The following is a 21,811-nucleotide window of genomic DNA, read 5'->3' on the forward strand; positions in this document are numbered from 1 at the left end:
TCGGTCACCTCCAAGGTTACCCATTGTGGCCCATTGGGTTGAGTTTTTCCTTGCCCTGATGTGGGATCTGAGCCGAGGATGTCATTGTGGCTTGTGCAGCCCTTTGAGACACTCGTAAATTAGGGTTATATAAATAAACTTGGATTGATTGATTGATTTATTGAAACTTAAACTTTTTAATGTTCTTATGACGCTGCTTGTCTATACACTAAATGTATTGAACCAGATAGGTCAGCCAAAAAAATATCTGTTCCTCAGCTGTGGTCCGTATGGGCCTCAACGGCACTCAGTTGTAATACACTTTTCCACCTTGTGTGGCAGTAATGATAATATCAAACAAACAGAAGAAGTTTGAAGCTAAAGTCAGAGAGAAATGCCGTTCCCAGCACAGATAGACAAACAAGCAATCACACACACATTCACACACTAGGGACAATTTAAAGTTGCCCATCAGCCTATCCCCAGGTGCACGTCTTTGGATGAGGGAGGAAGCCGGAGTACCTTTAAGTACCAGTAGAGTGGAAAAATAAGTTGCCACTATATTGAAGCTATTATCATACTGTATATATCTGATGTATGACACCGAAAGACTTCCAAAGTTTGCGAGTAAATAGATATGATCAAAAAAGTATCGGTCTCATGAAAATTCCTGAACCATTTTGAGAGATAATGAGCTAGCCAGTCACGTGATCGCGTGATGTAGCGGTAGGAATCGCAGATCCCTTCCCTACCAACAACAATGCAAATGATGAAGACTTTGTGAGAGCAACAACGATTAATTTGGGAAAAATTATGATCCAATACCTTAAATTGTTGAGATTTAATATAAGGAGAATTAATACATGTTAGAAGCTCTACTAAAAATATACAGCTTCCATGAAATACTAAGCATCATGTAGCAGTATTGCGGAGTTCTTAACAAGAAATACAAACTGCTAACATAATAAAGTGATTATTTACAGTACGATGTCTGCTCTCACTTCGATGACGACTGATAGCATATTCATATCTTCCAGTTTATGCAAATAAATAATCATGATGCACACAAAGGACAAGGCTCCCTGCAGACAATTTCTTCGATTGTGTGTTTGTCTCAATCTCTGGGTATTAACTAAATGCCAAAGATAAACACCTTCTAGACGTATGGCTAAATCCTCCTAATATCTATATGAGTGGCATCATTTATAATCTAGAATAATTTTGACGAGTCGATCGACTTGTCCAGGGTGTACCACGCCTTCTGCCCGAATGCAAATCATTTTCAAGCCATATTCAGTTGAAGGTACTACAAAAACAAGATATTTGATGTTCAGACTCATAAACTTTATTTTTTTTGCAAATAATAATTAACTTAGAATTTCATGGCTGCAACACGTGCCAAAGTAGTTGGAAAAGGGCATGTTCACCACTGTGTTACATCACATTTTCTTTTGTCAAAACTCAATAAACGTTTGGGAACTGAGGAAACTAATTGTTGAAGCTTTGAAAGTGGAATTCTTTCCCATTCTTGTTTTATGTAGAGCTTTAGTTGTTCAACAATCTGGGGTCTCCGCTGTCGTATTTCACGCTTCATAATGCGCCACACATTTTCGGTGGGAGACAGGTCTGGACTGCAGGCGGGCCAGGAAAGTACCCGCACTCTTTTATTACGAAACCACGCTGTTGTAACACGTGGCTTGGCATTGTCTTAATGAAATAAGCAGGGGCGTCCATGATAATGTTGGTTGGATGACAACATAGTGAAGTGAATTATATTTATATAGCGCTTTTCTCAAGTGACTCAAAGCGCTTTACATAGTGACACCCAATATCTAAGTTACATCTAAACCAGTGTGGGTGGCACTGGGAGCAGGTGGGTAAAGTGTCTTGCCCAAGGACACAACTGCAGTAACTAGGATGGCACAAGCGGAAATCAAACCTGCAACTCTCAAGTTGCTGGCACGGCCACTCTACCAAACGAGCTATTCCGCCCAACATAGGTTGCTCCAAAACCTGTATGGACCTTTCAGCATTAAGGGTGCCTTCACATATGTGTAAGTTACCCATGCCTTGGGCACTAATACACCCCCATACCATCACAGATGCTGGCTTTTGAACTTCGCGCCTATAACAATCCGGATGGCTAGTTGCCTCTTTGTTACGGATGACAGGATGTCGAATATTTCCAAAAACAATTTGAAATGTGGACTCGTCAGGCCACAGAACACTTTTCCACTTTGCATCAGTCCATTTTAGATGAGCTGGGGCCCAGCGAAGCCAGCGGCGTTCCTTGGTGTTGTTGACACATGGGTTTTGCTTTGCAGAGCAGAGTTTTAACTTGCACTCACGTATGTAGCAACCAACTGTAGTTACTGACAGTGGTTTTATTAAGTGTTCCTGACCCCATGTAGTGATATCCTTTACACACTGATGTCTGTTTTTGATGCAGTACCGCCTGAGGGATCAACGGTCTATAATATCATGGCTTACGTGCAGTGATTTCTCCAGATTCTCTGAACCTTTTGATAATTTTACGGACCGTATATGGTGAAATCCCTAAATTCCTTGCAGTAGCTCGTTGAGAAATGTTGTTCTTAAACTGTTCGACAATTTGCTTCCAAATTGGTGACCCTCGCCCCATCCTTGTTTGTGAATTACTTAGCATTTAATGGAAGCTGCTTTTATACCCAACCATGGCACCGGCCTGTTCCCAATTAGCCTGCACACCTGTGGGATGTTCCAAAGAAGTGTTTGATGAGGATTCCTCAACTTTATCAGTATTTATTGCCACCTTTCCCAACTTCTTTGTCACGTGTTGCTGGCATCAAATTCTAAAGTTAATGATTATTTGCAAAAAAAAAAAGTTTATCAGTTTGAAAATCAAATATGTTGTCTTTGTAGCATATTCAACTGAATATGGGTTGAAAAGGATTTGCAAATCATTGTATTCCGTTTATATTTACATCCAACACAATTTCCCAACTCATATGGAAACGGGTTTTGTATATATATATACATATATATACATATATATACATATGAAAACAAGATAGATCACCTCAAATTGAAGTGTGGGCACCGCTGGTTAAATGGATACAATGTAACACAATTAAGCATATAAAATATAAAGTCAGCTTGTTTTTCCACTCTACTGGCACTTTAAGCACAAACATTATGACTAAAGTGGTGTAGGTGTATTTTCATTTGCACTTGAATTTTATTGAAAGTTTACTTAAACATATAATTCTTCATTAAGTTTTAATTTATTTTAGTACAGCATAATTGTACTTTTTTGTTTGTTTTTTATGAGTCTTTTCTCATGCAGTATATTTGGCTTGTACTTGATTTTCTAATCAGCCTCACCTCGGCCTAAGGTTTATGTGTAAAATAAACAATATTTGTAATTAAATCACGGTTTCATATTTTTGGACCAGCTTGTATCCTGTAAATAGGTTCAATATAATTATTAATGAAGTTTAAAATGAAGAGTAATATTCAGTGTTAATATTTGAGTGGGCCACAGGACCTTCTCAAGGAAAAGTTGGGCACTGAGGTCAAAAGGGTTAAAACCCTTGTGTTAAACAATACCAAAACCAGTGATAAAAGTTTAACACCAGTTACTATTCCAACCTTATTTTATTCATCCATCATTAATACATGATAATTAATAATACCATATTTCTTAGTCATTTTTTCTGTATTGTTTTATTGCTCCTTCATTTATTCAATGAATTATCTTTTAAATTATTTTGAATTGTTATTCATGTATTTATATTCTCTATAATTAAAAAAAAGTCATATATACATATATATATTTTATTTTTTTAATATATTATAAATATACACATATATATATATATATATATATATATATATATATATATATATATATATATACATATTACATTTATTTATTTATTTTTTAATTTTCTAATCACTGCATTAGGCGTCCATCTACATAGTGTTATATGTTCTCTAATGTTTTTGTCTCCCTTAGAGAAAACGACATTTCAACACAGGAAATGTTGAGACATAGAGAAAGTGTAGGACAAAATGAGATCTGATTCTTCCTCCTGCGTTTTGGCGTGTTGAATTGGGCGAGTGTAAACATGTAATATTTCCTGTATTAACTCTAATCCTAACCCTAACCATGACCTAATAGCTTCTTTGGTAAAGCATCTGAGCTTTGGTTAAAACACGCTATATAAAATAAATGACTTGTCATTATTGAATGATTAATTATCAATATTATCATTTTATAAATAAGGGAAAAACTTTATTACATTCAACAAAGTACTCGTACCCAAGTACAGAGGTGGCGTTTGTTGCCAACACCCCACACCGTGATGTTAATCATTAATTTTTACATTTAATTTATCATTTATATACTTCTTGCATTGTTATTTGCATGAAAAACTATAATTATTTTTATGTTAAAATTTATGCCAAAAAAAAAGCGGTAGAAAATGGACACAAGAATAAATGTTAAAATATTGGGCTGTCTAAGTAATTACATTTGCATTGTTTTCTATGGGAATGTTTGTTTCTGTTGTCATCCAGGATCATTCAGTTTTCGAATGACCTTTTGGAACAGATTACTAATGCTACCCGTGGTACACCTGCATTATGATACATATCACTTGATGGCGATACACACCCAGATGTACACGCACAAAAAATATCTGCGGCAGATGGCAACCAACTATAAATTCACTGTATCCTTGTGGGATACAACCACATTTGAGATGCTGCCTCCAACAACCTCGGTTGTAGTGGCAGCATGTTTTAAAAGCTTGTAGGTGTCAACATGGCCTTTGGCCTAACGAGTGCAGCAAACACCTTCTTGAAAAATACTATTAATTGCTCTCAAAACTGTCAAACATAAATACAAGAAAAAAACTTAATGAGTTGTTTGGAGAACTACACACATTCAAATGCAACTTTACAGGGGAATTTGGCTTGCAACTAAGAAATAAATGGTTCAAAAGAAGGCTTTTCAAAATGTAAGACGATGAGGTTGACCTACTTTCACATTCACCCATTCACACACTGATGGAGGGAGCTACCAGGCAAGGCGCTAACCAGCACCCATCAGGAGCAAGGGTGAAATGTCTTGATCAAGGACACAACGGACGTGATAAGGTTTTGTACTGGGTGGGGATTGAACCAGGGACCCTCGGGTTGCGCACGGCCACTCTCCCAAACGCGCCACGCTGTGTAATACGCTTTTTGGATTGATTGATTTGAACTTTTATAAGTAGATAGCACAGTTCAGAAAAATATTCCGTACAATTGACCACTAAATGGTAACACACAAATAAGTTTTCCAACTTGTTTGAGGGGTCCACATTAATCAATTCATGGTACAAACCCCGTTTCCATATGAGTTGGGAAATTGTGTTAGATGTAAATATAAACGGAATACAATGATTTGCAAATCGTTTTCAAACCATATGAATATGCTACAAAGACAACATATTTGATGTTAAAACTGATAAACATTTTTTTTTGCAAATAATCATTAACTTTAGAATTTGATGCCAGCAACACGTGACAAAGAAGTTGGGAAAGGTGGCGATAAATACTGATAAAGTTCAGGAATGCTCATCAAACACTTATTTGTAACATCCCACAGGTGTGCAGGCTAATTGGGAACAGGTGGGTGCTATGATTGGGTATAAAAACAGCTTCCATGAAATGCTAAGTCTTTTACAAACAAGGATGGGGCAAGGGTCACCAATTTGTAAGCAAATTGTCGAACAGTTTTGGAACAACATTTCTCAACAAACTATTGCGAGGAATTTGGGGATTTTACCATCTACAGTCCGCAAAATCTTCAAAAGGTTCAGAGAATCTGGAGAAATCACTGCACGTAAGTGATGATATTACAGACCTTTGATCCCTCAGGCGGTACTGCATCAAAACCGATATCAGTGTGTAAAGGATATCACCACATGGGCTCAGGAACACTTCATAAAACCACTGTCAGTAACTACAGTTGGTCGCTACATCTGTAAATGCAAGTTAAAACTCTACTATGCAAAGCGAAAGCCATTTATCAACAACCCAAAGGAACGCCGCCGGCTTCGCTGGGCCCGAGCTAATCTAAGATGGACTGATGCAAAGTGGAAAAGTGTTCTGTGGTCTGATGAGTCCACATTTCAAATTATATTTGGAAACTGTGGACGTGGTATCCTCCGGAACAAAGAGGAAAATAACCACCCGGATTGTTATAGGCGCAATGTTCAAAAGCTAGCATCTGTGATGGTATGGGGGTGTATTAAGGTCCAAGGCAGTCCAGACATGTCTCCCATCGAAAATGTGTGGCGCATTATGAAGCATAAAATATGACAACAAGACCCCGGACTGTTGAACAACTTGAGTTGTACATCAAGCAAGAATGGTAAATACTTCCACTTTCAAAGCTTCAAAAAACAGTGCCCTCAGTTACCAAACGTTTATTGAGTGTTGTTAAAAGAAAATGTGATGTAACACAGTGGTGAACATGCCCTTTCCCAACTACTTTGGCACGTGTTGCAGCCATGAAATTCTAAATTACATATTTTTTGCAAAAAAAAATTAAGTTTATGAGTTTGAACATCAAATATCTTGTCTTTGTAGTGCATTCAACTGAATACGAGTTGAAAATGATTTGCAAATCATTGTATTCCGTTTATATTTACATCCAACACAACTTCCCAACTCATATGGAAACGGGGTTTGTAAATACGCTGATCTACAGCATCCCAAACATGCTCAATGGGTGACACGTTCGATGAATATATGCTGGCCATGAAAGAACTGGGATGTGTTCAGCCTCCAGGAATTGTGTAGAAATCCTTGCAACATGGGGCCGTGCATTGTCGTTCTGCAACATGAGATCCTGTGGCACAACATGGGGCCACAGGATCTCGTCACAGTATCTCTGTGCATTCAAGTTTCCATCATAAAAAAACACTTGCGTTCGTTGTCCATAAAATACACCTGCCACTTCCATAACCCCACCCCCACCATGGGACACTGGATTTACGCTGACATCAGCAAACCGCTGTCCCACACGATACCACACGCATTGTCTGCCATATGCCCTGAACAGTGAAAACCAGGATTCATCCGTGAAGATAATGTCTCTCCAACGTGCCAGACGCCATCGAATGTGAGCTTTTGCCCACTCAACTTGGTTACGAACTGCAGTCAGGGCGAGAACCCGATGAGAGTCACAAGCATGCAGATGAGCGTCCTTGAGATGCTTTCTTTTGTGCAGAAATTATTTGATTGTACAAACCAATTGTTGTAGTAGCTGTCTGGGTGGCTGGTCTCAGACAATCATCGAGGTGCACCTGCTGGATGTGGAGGTCCTGGGCTGGTGTGGTTACACATGGTTTGCAGTTGTGAAGACGGTTGGATGTACTGCCAAATTTTTCTAAAACGTCTTTGGAGACGGCTTATGATTGAAAAATTAACATTCAATTCACAGCCAACAACTCTGGTGGACATTACTGCAGTCAGCATCCAAATGCGCACTACCTTTAAAAATTGCGACATCGATGGCATTGTGCTGAAAATAGGCCGGCCAGCGACAAACGTGCCCAGCAGAGAACAAGCAGGAGACAGCCAGCCCCTAAACCAGCGAGAGACCCCACCCTACGCAGGCAACAAGACGGGACACCCTACTCGAGGAGCCCAGAGACTTCCCGTAGCCGGACAAGAAGACAACCCCCGACACGCCTGTACCCAAACGACGGCATGAAACTGGGCATAAATGAAGGCGAGGCAGAGTGCAACGACAGGCCGGGGCCGACAAACCAACCAACACGGCAACAAACGACAATCACCACGTGCACACGCTGCTACAGAGTATCCAACACTGTAACAACACTTTTTAGAAAACACAAAATTCATCATAGGTCCCCTTTGACTACTTTCTTTCGAAAAAGTAACAAGTATAAAAAATTATCGTTCCCAACACTGTTAATACACTTTTACACTTCTGATAGATTTTCTCCTTTCTTACCGTTTGACCTAAAAAAAGCCCCTTCATTTTTGTCTAACATTTGTAAACTGTTAAAAAAACGATTCTCAGGTTTCTGTGCCTCCCCTGAGGTCTTTGCTGACACACCTCACACTCAGTTGTCGGATTAAAGTGGTGTAAAAAGTCTGTTAGCTCTAGTGAAAAACATACCATATGCTGTGGAATAAGGAAACATCACAGAGGGGATGATCATGCTCATGTATCATTTCATGACTGATAATCCTCAACAGAAAAAAACAGTCAATGGATATAATACCTAAACTCTAATATCTGGAGAATAAGCATGCATTAAAACAAAGTCCTCAACAGGCATTAATAATGTATCACCTTGCTAATGATGAACCCCCGAGGCAAACAATCAACTCTCTCTGAGGATTGGTTTATCACAGTTATCACAAACAAGCAACAGTCATTAATCCCCTTAGGCGCAGATTTCAGTATAACATTATATAATCATTCTGATGGTAAGTAAGTTGTCAAAGAGCGAAACAACACTTGTGTGCTTGGCTCATTGGCTGCAGACAAAGTTAGGTTTCAATCTACAATTAATCTCTCCAGTTAAAGAGCTTGTGCCAAGTTAATCAAATTCCATCCCGTCAATTTTTGATGCTGCTTCTCAGCCATGATTGTAGAGCAATTTCCTGAACACATTTCGATCCCTTGAAATTAATTAACAGTCTGAAGCAGCTGTTGTATGCTCGAAAGTGCATATGACAGAGTAATGAGGTTAAACCAATATTTCATACCCAAAGAGCTTGACAAAAAGAAGTATCTCAGGGGTTGCTTGGACCCCCACAAACCGAGCCAAAATTACCAGCACTGACCCACAGGCAGGGCAAATTAAATTAAATTGAACGGGTATACTCTTCCTATTATTATTTCATAAGAGGCAATAACAAAGACTTATGAATACGAGATGTCACATGGATAAGACTTGCTATTAAGTGGGACATGTCAATATGTTTCCCTACCGAGCTTCAAAGGGACCATTTGAGATAAAAATGGGAACATCCTTATCTATCTGGAAAGCTTTTACTTTGTTCTTCCTCCTATCAAATAAAGCAATTAACGACAGCGGGGTAATTTGTCAGGCACATAAAAGACTGAGTAGTGTGATACAGTAAATAGACACTTTCCAACCTTATTGGTTGGTGTTAAAGTGATCTACTGGCTGTAATCTAAAGACTCTGTCTGTCTCTCCAAGGAGCAACAAGAAAAAACAAACATTTGGCTGTAAATGAAAAAACGGAATTTGAACCGCTTTGGAAAGATGGCATAATTAAAGCAGTTTATTAAGAGGGTGTTTCCAGGAACACCGTTTATTTCATTCACTGCAAATGCCTGACCTAATGGCTGCATAGGCAGGGCGGGCATGAGCCTTTTACAACAGATGGATTGCTTAATGTAACAGGTAGAACAATGTAAAATACTGTGGTGCAATCTAAAAAGGTAATATTCCTGCAAGCTATTTTCAATATCGCTGTACAAACAGTGACAGTGATCAGCACTGGAATGGAATTAGGTAGGCACTTTAACATTAACCACACAGCACTCAACATCAATCAATCAATCAATCAATGTTTACTTATATAGCCCTAAATCACTAGTGTCTCAAAGGGCTGCACAAACCACTACGACATCCTCGGTAGGCCCACATTAGGGCAAGGAAAACTCACACCCAGTGGGACGTCGGTGACAATGATGACTATGAGAACCTTGGAGATGAGGAAAGCAATGGATGTCGAGCGGGTCTAACATGATACTGTGAAGGTTCAATCCATAATGGATCCAACACAGTCGCAAGAGTCCAGTCCAAAGCGGATCCAACACAGCAGCGAGGGTCCCGTTCACAGCGGAGCCAGCAGGAAAACATCCCAAGTGGAGGCGGATCAGCAGTGCAGAGATGTCCCCAGCCGATACACAGGCGAGCAGTACATGGCCACCGGATCGGACCGGACCCCCTCCACAAGGGAGCGTGGGACATAGGAGAAAAAGAAAAGAAACGGCAGATCAACTGGTCTAAAAAGGGAGTCTATTTAAAGGCTAGAGTATACAAATGAGTTTTAAGGTGAGACTTAAATGCTTCTACTGAGGTGGCATCTCGAACTTTTACCGGGAGGGCATTCCAGAGTACTGGAGCCCGAAATGAAAGCGCTCTATAGCCCACAGACTTTTTTGGGGCTTTGGGAATCACTAATAAGCCGGAGTCCTTTGAACGCAGATTTCTTGCCGGGACATATGGTACAATACAATCAGCAAGATAGGATGGAGCTAGGCCGTGTAGTATTTTATACGTAAGTAGTAAAACCTTAAAGTCACATCTTACGTGCACAGGAAGCCAGTGCAGGTGAGCCAGTACAGGCGTAATGTGATCAAACTTTCTTGTTCTTGTCAAAAGTCTAGCAGCCGCATTTTGTACCAACTGTAATCTTTTAATTAAAGACATGGGGAGACCCGAAAATAGTACGTTACAGTAATCGAGACGAGACGTAACAAACGCATGGATAATGATCTCAGCGTCTTTAGTGGACAGAATGGAGCGAATTTTAGCGATATTACGGAGATGAAAGAAGGCCGTTTTAGTAACGCTTTTAATGTGTGACTCAAAGGAGAGAGTTGGGTCGAAGATAACACCCAGATTCTTTACCGTGTCGCCTTGTTTAATTGTTTGGTTGTCAAATGTTAGAGTTGTATCATTAAATAGAGGTCGGTGTCTAGCAGGACCGATAATCAGCATTTCCGTTTTTTTGGCGTTGAGTTGCAAAAAGTTAGCGGACATCCATTGTTTAATTTCATTAAGACACGCCTCCAGCTGACTACAATCCGGCGTGTTGGTCAGCTTTAGGGGCATGTAGAGTTGGGTGTCATCAGCATAACAGTGAAAGCTAATACCGTATTTGCGTATGATGTCACCTAGCGGCAGCATGTAGATGCTGTAGAGTGCAGGGCCAAGGACCGAACCCTGGGGAACTCCACACGTTACCTTAACGTAGTCCGAGGTCACATTGTTATGGGAGACGCACTGCATCCTATCAGTAAGATAAGAGTTAAACCAAGACAGGGCTAAGTCTGACATACCAATTCGTGTTTTGATACGTTCTAATAAAATATTATGATCGACGGTATCGAAAGCAGCGCTAAGATCGAGGAGCAGCAACATAGATGACGCATCAGAATCCATTGTTAGCAATAGATCATTAGTCATTTTTGCGAGGGCTGTCTCCGTGGAGTGATTTGCCCTGAAACCGGATTGAAAGGCTTCACATAGATTGTTAGACGCTAAGTGTTCATTTAACTGCTCAGCAACAATTTTTTCTAGGATTTTTGAAATAAAGGGAAGGTGAGACACCGGTCGGTAGTTTACCATGAGGTCAGGATCGAGGTTAGGTCTTTTAAGAAGAGGATGAATAACCACTTTTTTGAATGCTAGGGGAACAGTGCCCGAGGAAAGTGATACGTTTATAATATTTAGCACTGATGGACCTAATAATACAAAGAGCTCCTTGATCAGTTTCCCAGGAAGTGGGTCAAGTAAACATGTTGTTTGTTTTATTCCATTTACACATTGTACATCCATCAAGCTTTTTTGTTACACATGGCAGCCATGTGAGCTGAGGTATCCTGCGCTGCGTGATTCTATTTACTCATCAGGTTCTGTATTGTATCTGGTTTGTACCTCTCTGCTCCACATACTTAAAAACATTACCCCAGGAAGATTCAAGCGGAATTATGGGTATTTTATTTCAGCTAGTGGGATGGATTACTGCTATGCCACTGCTGTAATAGCATTGGTAGAAGCCCCATTTCTGTGCAGGGGAAAACTAAATTCTAATGAGCGAGGAAGCAGGGAATAGGTTTGTAAGAGATGCTGCAATAATGTCAAAGTCTACATTTGGTATGCAACACTTGAGAGCAGGGCTGTAATGTTCACACTCGAATGGGAAATCTCGCCTTTTGGGTGTGACTGCGCATAGCAGTACGGATGCATTTTCCTTTCAATGTTTAAGAGGATGATAAATCTGCAAGCTGGGTCAATCATTTCGCAGCACAACAAATAATCTTAGTGCTGATGTTGCTGCTCCGCCTCAAATAAAACATCTTGCAGCTGGAGCCACTGAGTCCTAGGCTGGCATCGGTATTTACTATCAGATCACCTTTCATTTTCGCCAACATACAGTCAGATGGGGAGACGTGAGATATGACTAAACCACATCCACACAGTGATCAGGATGGATATCTGAGTATAGAAAAGCTGCTGAGCCAGCCTAGCAATTAATCCCATATCAAATGAAAAATCTGAACCGGTGTGGGTTGCAGAAGTTGTTCATTGCCTCCTGCTGGCACTTTCCTCCATACGTGACAATAATTCATAAACAGTACATGGGAATGCATCACTGAATGATATACACACAGTTTGATAAATGAGAGGCTTCTCGAGAACACACCTGCTTTTGACACGGTGCCTGAAAGAGGAACAGCAAAAAGAGCTTGGATTTAACATTTTGTACAGCGAGGAATTTAATTTAGTAGCATCTTTCAGTCAAAATTGACACGATGTCTTATTGAAAGACCATACAGCCATATGAATTTAAGCATGGGCCGACAATAAATGTAGCTAATTTTGACAATTGTGCTGTCATCATTATTTTGATACTAAATTAGGCGCTATTTTAATCCTAATATAGACAAGGGGCGTCAAACTCATTCTAATTACGGAGCCTCATGGTGGAAAATCTATTCCTACGTGAGCCAAACTGGTAAAACAATGGCATGATAACTTCAAAATAAAGACAGCTTCTGATCGTGTTTTTTGTTTTACTTTGGCCAAAAATAGAACAAGCACATTCAAAAAATGTACTCATTACATAAAATACAACAAATCCAATTGGCAAAACATTTTGCTAGTTAAAATTCAGGGGAAAAAATTGGTGCGATTTCAAAAACACCATGAAGAACACAATGAACTTAGACTTTGTCTCAGTATATCTACAAAGCCATCAAATGTTAGGCACTTCTTGTTTAGCATCATCATGTTAGCAATTTATCATTTAAAGGCCTACTGAAATGAGATTTTCCTATTTAAACGGGGATAGCAGGTCCATTATATGTGTCATACTTGATCATTTCGCGATATTGCCATATTTTTGCTGAAAGGATTTAGTAGAGAAAATCGACGATAAAGTTCGCAACTGGAGAAAAGTCCTGCCTCTACGGGAAGTCGCAGACGATGACGTCACATGTTGATGGCTCCTCATATATTCACATTGATTTTAATGGGAGCCTCCAACAAAGACAGCTATTCAGACCGAGAAAACGACAATTTCCCCATTAATTTGAGCGAGGATGAAAGATTCGTGTTTGAAGATATTGATAGCGACGGACTAGAAAAAAAAAACGCGATGGCAATCGCGTTGCATTGGGACGGATTCATATGTTTTTAGAGACATTTACTAGGATAATTATGGGAAATCCCTTATCTTTCTATTGTGTTGCTAGTGTTTTAATGAGTTTAACAGTACCTGATAGTCGGAAGTGTACGTCCAGGGCCGGGTGTTGACGGCAGCTGTACGGGAGGCGCAAGCTCAGCTGATATCCAGTAAGTGGCGACTTTTTGACCACAATTTTCTCACCGAAACCTGCTGGTTGACAAGTGGTCGGGATCCATGTCCGCTGTGATCCATAGTAAAGTTTCAACTCCGTGAATTTTAAACAAGGAATCACCGTGTGTTTGTGTGGCTAAAGGCTAAAGCTTCCCAACTCCGTCTTTCTACTCTGACTTTTCCAATATTAATTGAACAAATTGCAAAAGATTCAGCAACACAGATGTCCAAAATACTGTGTAATTATGCGGTTAAAGCAGACGACTTTTAGTTGTGTGTGTACGCAACGCTCATATTCATAACAGCCCGTGACGTCACGCTTACACGTCATCATTACGCGACGTTTTCAAGAAGAAAGTCCCGGGAAATTTAAAATTGTAATTTAGTAAACTTAACCAGCTGTATTGGCATGTGTTGCAATGTTAATATTTCATCATTGATATATAAACTATCAGACTGCGTGGTGGGTAGTAGTGGGTTTCAGTAGGCCTTTAAGAATGTGTTTGGAAAAGCAACAAAGTGTTTCCTCAAGCCACTTGGTGACTTAAGCAACTGCCACAACACATTCATTTATCATTAGAGATGTCCGATAATGACTTTTTTGTCAATATCCGATATTGTGAAGTGAAGTGAAGTGAATCATATTTATACAGCGCTTTTCACTAGTGACTCAAAGCCACCCAATATCTAAGTTTAAACCAGTGTGGATGGCACTGGGAGCAGGTGGGTAAAATGCTTTGCCCAAGGACACAACGGCAGTGACTATGTTGGTAGAAAGTGGGGATCGAACCTGGAACCTTCAAGTTGCTGGCACTGCCACTCTACCATCTGAGCTATACCACCGATATTGTCCAACTCTTAATTACCGATTCCCATATCAACCGATACCAATACATACAGTCGTGGAATTAACACATTATTATGCCTACTTTTGTTGTGATGTCCCGCAGGATGCATTAAACAATGTAACAAGGTTTTCCAAAATAAATCAACTCAAGTTATGGAAAAAAATGCATTGTGGTTTTCCATCAAAGTAAATAATCTCTGTGACAATGTGTCGGATGCTGCGTTCCAATTTTATGCAGATGATGTTCATCCCCTGCAATAGCGCAAACCTTTGGGCCCCTGCAGTCTGCTTTTAATGTTGTTCAGTCCCAGCTGACTTAGCTAAAACCAGAACTGAATGCAGAGACATTTAAGGTAATGTTATTTTTTATGAGGGCACCTGACACTTATTTGATTTTGAAATTGCACCAATGTGGTGGTTTGAGGAAACATTCGATTGCTTTTTCAAATATTTCTAATGGTGAACTTCCAACATGATAATCCTGACGAGGAAGTGCTTTAATTGCTATGTAAATATACAGACACAAGTCTAAGTTTGTGTTCTTCATAATGTTTTTGAAACTGCATCAATTTTTTCCTGAGAATTCTTGACTAACTTGAAGTTTTTTGCCAAGAGGGGTATTTGTAATATGTACATTTTCAGAATGTGCTTATTCTATTTTTAGCCAAACCGAGACAAAAAAAAACAATTTTGAAGTTTTTATTATTTATTTTTTTAATATTTTGCCATAATTTTATAAATTCAGCCTGCGTGGAAATACATTACCCCCCATGTTTCTGAGCTAAAATGAGTTTGACACCCATGGTGTATGCCAGTGGTTCTCAAATGGGGGTACGCGTACACCTTGGGGTACTTGAAGGTTTACGAAGGGGTACGTGAGATTTTCTAAAAATAGCAACAATTCAAAAAACCTGTATAAATATATTTATTGAATAACATTTCAACAAAATATGAATGTAAATTCATAAATTGTGAAATAAATAAAACAATGCAGTATTCAATGTTGATAGCTAGATTTTTTGTGGACATGTTCCATAAATATTGATGTTAAAGATTTATTTTTTTGTGAAGAAATGTTTAGAATTAAGTTCATGAATCCAGATGGATCTCTATTACAATCCCCAAAGAGTGCACTTTAAGTTGATGATTACTTCTATGTGTAGAAATCTTTATTTATAATTGAATAACTGGTTTATTTTTCAACAAGTTTTTAAGTTATTTTTACATCTTTTTTTCCAAATAGTTCAAGAAAGACCATTACAAATGAGCAATATTTTGCACTGTTATATAATTTAATAAATCCGAAACTGATGACATTGTGCTGTATTTTACTTCTTTAGCTCTTTTTTTCAACCAAAAATGCTTTGCTGTGATTAGGGGGTACTGGAATAAAAAAAAATGTTCACAGGGGGTACATCACTGAAAAAAGGTTGAAAACCACTGATGTATGCAATCTAGTGGTCCCACCTCCACCAACAGAAACAATAATTGTGAATGGTTGACAAGATTTTGAGAGCAATGCACAGATGGAAAATTTTCATTTATCATTCGATTTGATTAATGAATTATTTATTATATTATCGGCCAAGTTATGTTAGCGCTCCCGGCCAAAAGATAATGGTACAGTTGTATGTTCTGAAAAGACACTTGATATATCAAATGTATAAATCTATTTGTAATGAACAAAAAGTAAAGTATTTTAATCTACTAGGAAATGCTTGAATTTCCATGTGTAGGTTAAAAAAAGCTATCATCTGCTGCATCTTTCCCAATGAGGAAATTCAAAGACTCCTGCTCATTCACCAAATGGACATCCGATAATTATCTCCTCCTTGGGAGCAATGTCTGATTAACACTTTATCGTTCTTGTCTTTCCCTGCTCACTAGTATCGCATTGATTTGCACAACCTGATTTCTAATAAAACAAGGTGTCCAGCTTGTTCCCTGGGTGCCACATCCACTATCAGAGAAAAAGGTATGTTATTCAGCAGCATGCCATTGATCGTCCCTTTTGGGGATTGCGCCTATTTCGTCTGTCTCACTGGTTGCCTGCATCATCATCCGCCTTGAGTTCGAATAACCCTGCAGACCTTACATGGGGCTAATGAGCTGATGGATCAGCAGTCTCGGAATGGCCAATTACCTTATACAAACAGTGTAGAAACCAGCTCCTAGCACAGCCAGGAGGCCTCAGAACAATTGAGTTAAAGATAAAATGTGGAATGCAATGGGGAAAGTGGTGGCGTGCAGAATAGGTTATGCAATTCAAATTGTACTGCGTCTGCGGTAGGCCTGTCCTTTGCATTTTGTCACCATGAATATCAAGTAGGCAAAAGTCAAATAACACGTCGATGGTATGCACTTTTCCAAGTAAGAGAGCCAACGCTTAGTCGACGTTGAGCACGAAGAAAGCCAGTACCTGTGACTCTCTCTTAAAGCTTCCTTTCCTTTCCTCCATGAAATCACACCCCAGGGAGACATCTTGGGCTTGCATTCGATCAGGACATCACCACTCTGTCGGGCCAGAGTCTGGGTCTTCAACAAATTCTGGGAGAAGTCTGGAGCAATGGCTGAAAAAAATACAAAATAGAGGAATGTAAGAATAGAGAAATACACATGAGAAGGAGAATGAGAGACATGGTTTGATCTACTGTCAGGGAACTGAAGAAGTGGAAGGCAGGGGATGCAGCTATGATGTAAATGACTGTGGAAACGCATCCGAAAAACATGCAGGTCACTTTATCATCATTCATCATGGTAGCCGGCTGCTAGTCTTCTCTTTTTCATGCTCGTATACACTTCCTTGCACACAAGACAGACACATCCACAATCATTTTTAAGAGGATATTTAATTTGAAAGAAAGTGGGTTTTCCAGTTACATGCATTTCCCTTAAAAAAGGACTTTATGCATTAAGAATGGGGGCTGTGAAGCACAAATGAAAGAACACAAAATGAGAGGGAGGTTTCGTTCTTGCTCCTTTAGGCCTCAATTACTGAGACACTGCTTTGTATGCACTCACTCTGCAGAAAGCTGTTCAAAGTTTACACAGACACCAGTGCCACAGACATAGCTGAGCACCTGCCAATACATGGCAGTTTGAGTAAGCCTACACAAAAACATACACCGCGATACGCTTTTCTTTAACGCATTGCACCTCGTTATTATTTCTTGTCTCGGTGCGAAACACCATGAACAGTATATGCTGAAGAGAATTTGTTATTTTAGGTTAAAGCTACGGAGGTCCCAATCCGAAGTAACTACTATACATATAATTTTGTTAGCATTTCAAAATATTTGTGACTCCTCTGGTGAAAACCCCAACACATTCTGGGGAGATCAAAAACCCCAGCACAAAACAGGCACCCGGAAATCTGATTTTCAAGGAGTGGGTGATGCCACACTTTAAACATACCTGGATTATGCAATGTGTTACCCGTTTCTTTTTTAAAAACCTCACGAGTGTTGGGCAGAACAATTACCGTCTAATGCAGGGGTGAAAAACCCACGGCCCGCGGGCCGGATCAGGCCCGCTAACAGGTTTTATCCAGCCCGCGGGATAAGTTTGCTAAGTATACAAATTAACCTGACATTTTTAAATGAAAGAAACAGCTCTTCTACATGTGTCTACTGGATGTTGCAATAGCAATTATTTGTATCTCTGTAGATCAGGGGTCGGCAACCCGCGGCTCTTGTATCACTCTGATGTGGCTCAGCTGCATACTTGCCGAACCCCCCATTTTACCAGGATGTTTTCCAAATTTCATTGCCTTTCCCAGAAATCTCCCCAGGATAACATTCGCAGATTTTCACCCAGACAACAATATTGAGGCCGTGCCGTGATGGCAACCCCTTAAACGCCCTCTCGACCATGTCGTAGCGTCCGCTTTAATACTATGCTATCTAAGTGCAGGCCGGCTAAATCTAGTGTGCGGCTGCTGACTCAACGCACAAGCGACTGCAAGGCATAGTTGTTCAACAGCCATACAGGTTACACTGAGGGTTGTGATATAAACAACTTTCTGTGCGTCGGTTGAGGTGGGCGGGGTTTGGTGCTAGCGGGGGTGTATAATGGAGCACGGAAGAGTAAGGGATTCTGGGTATTTATCATGTTGCGTTTATAAAGTGTTACAGTGCGGATGTTCTCCCGAAATGTGTTTGTCATTATTGTTTGGTGTGTGTTCACAGTGTGGCGCATATTAGTAAGAGTGTTAAAGTTGTTTATATCACAACCCTCAATGTAACCTGTATGGCTGTTGAGTAAGTATGCCTTACAGTCGCTTATGTGTGTCTGCAGAAGCCACATACAACATACGAATGGGCTGGTAAGCTGTTTGTTACGGTTGTGGAGGGCGCTAAACGCATTGTCATCATAGCACGCCCTTATTATTGTTGTTTGGGTGAAAACCAACAGACTGTCGAGAGAAAGGTTGCTCTGAAACTTGGTAGTCTTCCGGAAAAATTTAGATGGTTGGCAAATGTGATGTTGTCAAGCGGCATTCAAATAAAACTCGCACTAATATTAACTTTTCATATTAAGGTGCGGGTCTTTTGTTTGAAACCCCTGGTTAATACATAGCACAAAGCAAAACAAAACTTTGTACGCTGTTATTTCATTTTAAATTTCAAAAGAATCTTGTTGCTCCCATAGTTTTCTTTATTTTGTGAAACGGGTCAAAATGGCTCTTTGAGTGGTAAAGGTTGGCAAACCCTGCTGTAGAAGATGGTACATATGTACAAAATAAACCACATGATGTTAGTACATCAATCAAGGAAAATGATCAAACTACATACATGGCATACTGTAATTTGATTTTGATATTTTTTTATCTTGATTGATTGAAAATGAACACCATTGAGTTGACTGATGAACATTATCACATCATTCCTTTAGAAAATATAAATAACGACAAATAAAGATAGAATACTATTAACCGCAACATGTAAGTGTAAAAAAACAACAACATTATGATTTGTACATTTTCAGAATGTGCTTCTTCTATTTTTAAACACAGAAAACAATCTGAAGGTGTCTTTATTTTTAAGTTATCGTGCAGGGATTTTCCTAGTCCGGCCCACTTGGGAGTACATCTTTCTCCATGTGGCCCCCGATTTAAAATGAGTTTGACACCCCTGGTCTAATGTGAAAAATTCAGTCTAATCTGAGAAATGGAAAGCATCATCTTACCTGTGACTCCAAGCTCAGCATTGGTGTAGACTCTGCCATGCTTGTTCTCCGCCACACACTGGTACATTCCGATGTCAGCCAGATTTAGGCTACTGATGGTTAATACTCCGTTATTCACCTGAATTCTGTCCTGTTTGACACACATGGACACACACACACATATACCAATATTTACCAACACATGTAAATATACAGACAAACTGAATGCAGTACTACATTTTTTAAAACAAAACGTCCGTATCAGTCTTTTCGCCTCCAAAATTTAACATTATTGAACATTATTCAAAACAAGGTTAGAAAAATGTGTAAACAAAAGTAACTTAGCAGTATAAGTTACTTATAGATAGCCAATATGGATACAAAGCTAACATTTCAACATCCATGGCACTAATCAAAATAACTGAATGAACTATGACTGCTGTAGACTGCAAACAGTGTGCAGCTCACATAATGATACAAGTAATCATAAAATCTTAACAAAAAAATAAATACATGTCTAGCATTAGAGGTTTGGTGTTGAACTAGTTAAAAAGCTGCTTAAGAAACAAGAAGCAATACATCAAGCTCGGAAACCCTAAATATGAAGGCATAACTATATGTTGTGGTTTATCTCAGGGGTCAAGACTGGGACCAAAACTGTTCAGTCTCTATATTAATGACACCTGTAAAGTCACCAAAGACTTCAAGTTAGAATTGTTTGCAGATGATGCTATTGCATTTTGTTAGAGTTGTTAGAATGGACAACACTTCCCACCCACTACACTCGGACCTTGTGGAGAGAATGAGCACGTTCAGTGGAAGGCTCAGACTCCCAAAATGTAACACTGAACGACACAGGAGGTCCTTCATACCGACAGCCATTAGACTGTATAATGCATATGTTCCTTGACTGCACTTAAATGTAGAATATATGTATAATATATCTATAATATTCATGTATTGTAGCTGAGATAGGCGCCAGCGCCCCCTGTGACCCCAAAAGGGAATAAGCGGTAGTAAATGGATGGATGGATGGATGGGTTATGTATTATTTATTATTATTATGTTCTATTGTGAGCAAACTGTGGTGCTGAATTTCCCCCAAAGTACTTTCAATTCTATTCTATTGTATTTTATTCTATTCAAGATAAAATATGCAGGAAACTAATAATATAAATAGATGGTTTGATAAAAAAATTTATTATCTTGGAATCTAAACAAAACTAAAATAATGTAATTCGGTAACAATAGAAAAGACAAAGTCCAACACAAATACAAGCAGACAGCACAGACACTGACAGGTAAAATGAATAGTGACAAAAGATGAAAAAAAATAACTGGACATTTTAAGTAATCTGTAATCCTATTTGCATGTTGAAATGGTTGAATAACTAAACTAAAACTGAAACAAAAGGTCATCCTGGGACTACTGTTGGGACTGCCTGAGCGATATCTGCAAAATCAGCAGTTATTAGTATCCCTCTTTCTCAACGCCAGGCAATAGACATTATAACTGTTTTCGGTTGTACATGTATCTTGATTCTTACTGAGGTGTATACACACAGACTCAGACAATACATTATGTAGTGATATATTACTTTGCTGAACTGACCTTTGAATTTATGTAAAAAATCCAAAGGAAACTAGCAAAATTGGCGCGACTATAGCAACACAGTCACTAATACCAGCGCACAAATTACATAGAGGAAGGTAATTTAAGCTAAATTCAGACAGTTAAAAGTTCGATCTGATGAATAACCTGATTTAATTCAAATGTTAGCCACACATGTTCTCGCTCCTGGGGGTTTTTATAATTGAAAATACAGTACAGCTCATTTTCTTCAGTCTTAATGGACCCATGGAGAATAGATGTACCCACCCACTGCCTGACATTGTAAGTACATTATCAGGCAGTGTTTCACATTAAACCTCAAATAAATTATACAGGAATATGCTACAAGTTTGGGCTATTGAGGTGTTTTATTTAAACATGATTCGACACAATTTCCCCTATCTCAGATGAGCTACCCCTATACTACAATCAATTGGGAAGTGCAGCAACCCTAACCCACTAAATATATTGCTGGGCCGTTTCATGTCACCGACAAAGTACAGTAGTTCCAAGCGGCCTGTCACACATGCCTGTCATCTGGAATCATGGCAGAGATGACACTTGAAATGTCAGTT

The 21,811-nt window shown here is 39.3% G+C and overlaps 1 protein-coding gene across 3 annotated transcripts in view; it reads right to left on the reverse strand.

Moving 5' to 3' along the window:
* Positions 1-21,811, reverse strand: part of LOC133554752 (contactin-3-like) — a 246,167-nt gene that overhangs the window by 69,868 nt on the left and 154,488 nt on the right. For all 3 annotated transcript variants that reach the window (XR_009807197.1, XM_061903853.1, XM_061903854.1), the window contains exons 10-11: positions 19,646-19,775; positions 16,878-17,028 (exon numbers count right to left, since the gene is read on the reverse strand). Coding sequence is in view for 2 of the 3 variants with exons in the window: in XM_061903853.1 (XP_061759837.1) it covers positions 16,878-17,028; positions 19,646-19,775 (281 nt within the window). In the remaining variant the exon portion in view is untranslated. The remainder of the gene's footprint in view (positions 1-16,877; positions 17,029-19,645; positions 19,776-21,811) is intronic.

Source organism: Nerophis ophidion, linkage group LG06 (genome assembly GCF_033978795.1).
Source record: "Nerophis ophidion isolate RoL-2023_Sa linkage group LG06, RoL_Noph_v1.0, whole genome shotgun sequence".
Lineage (NCBI taxonomy): Eukaryota > Metazoa > Chordata > Actinopteri > Syngnathiformes > Syngnathidae > Nerophis > Nerophis ophidion.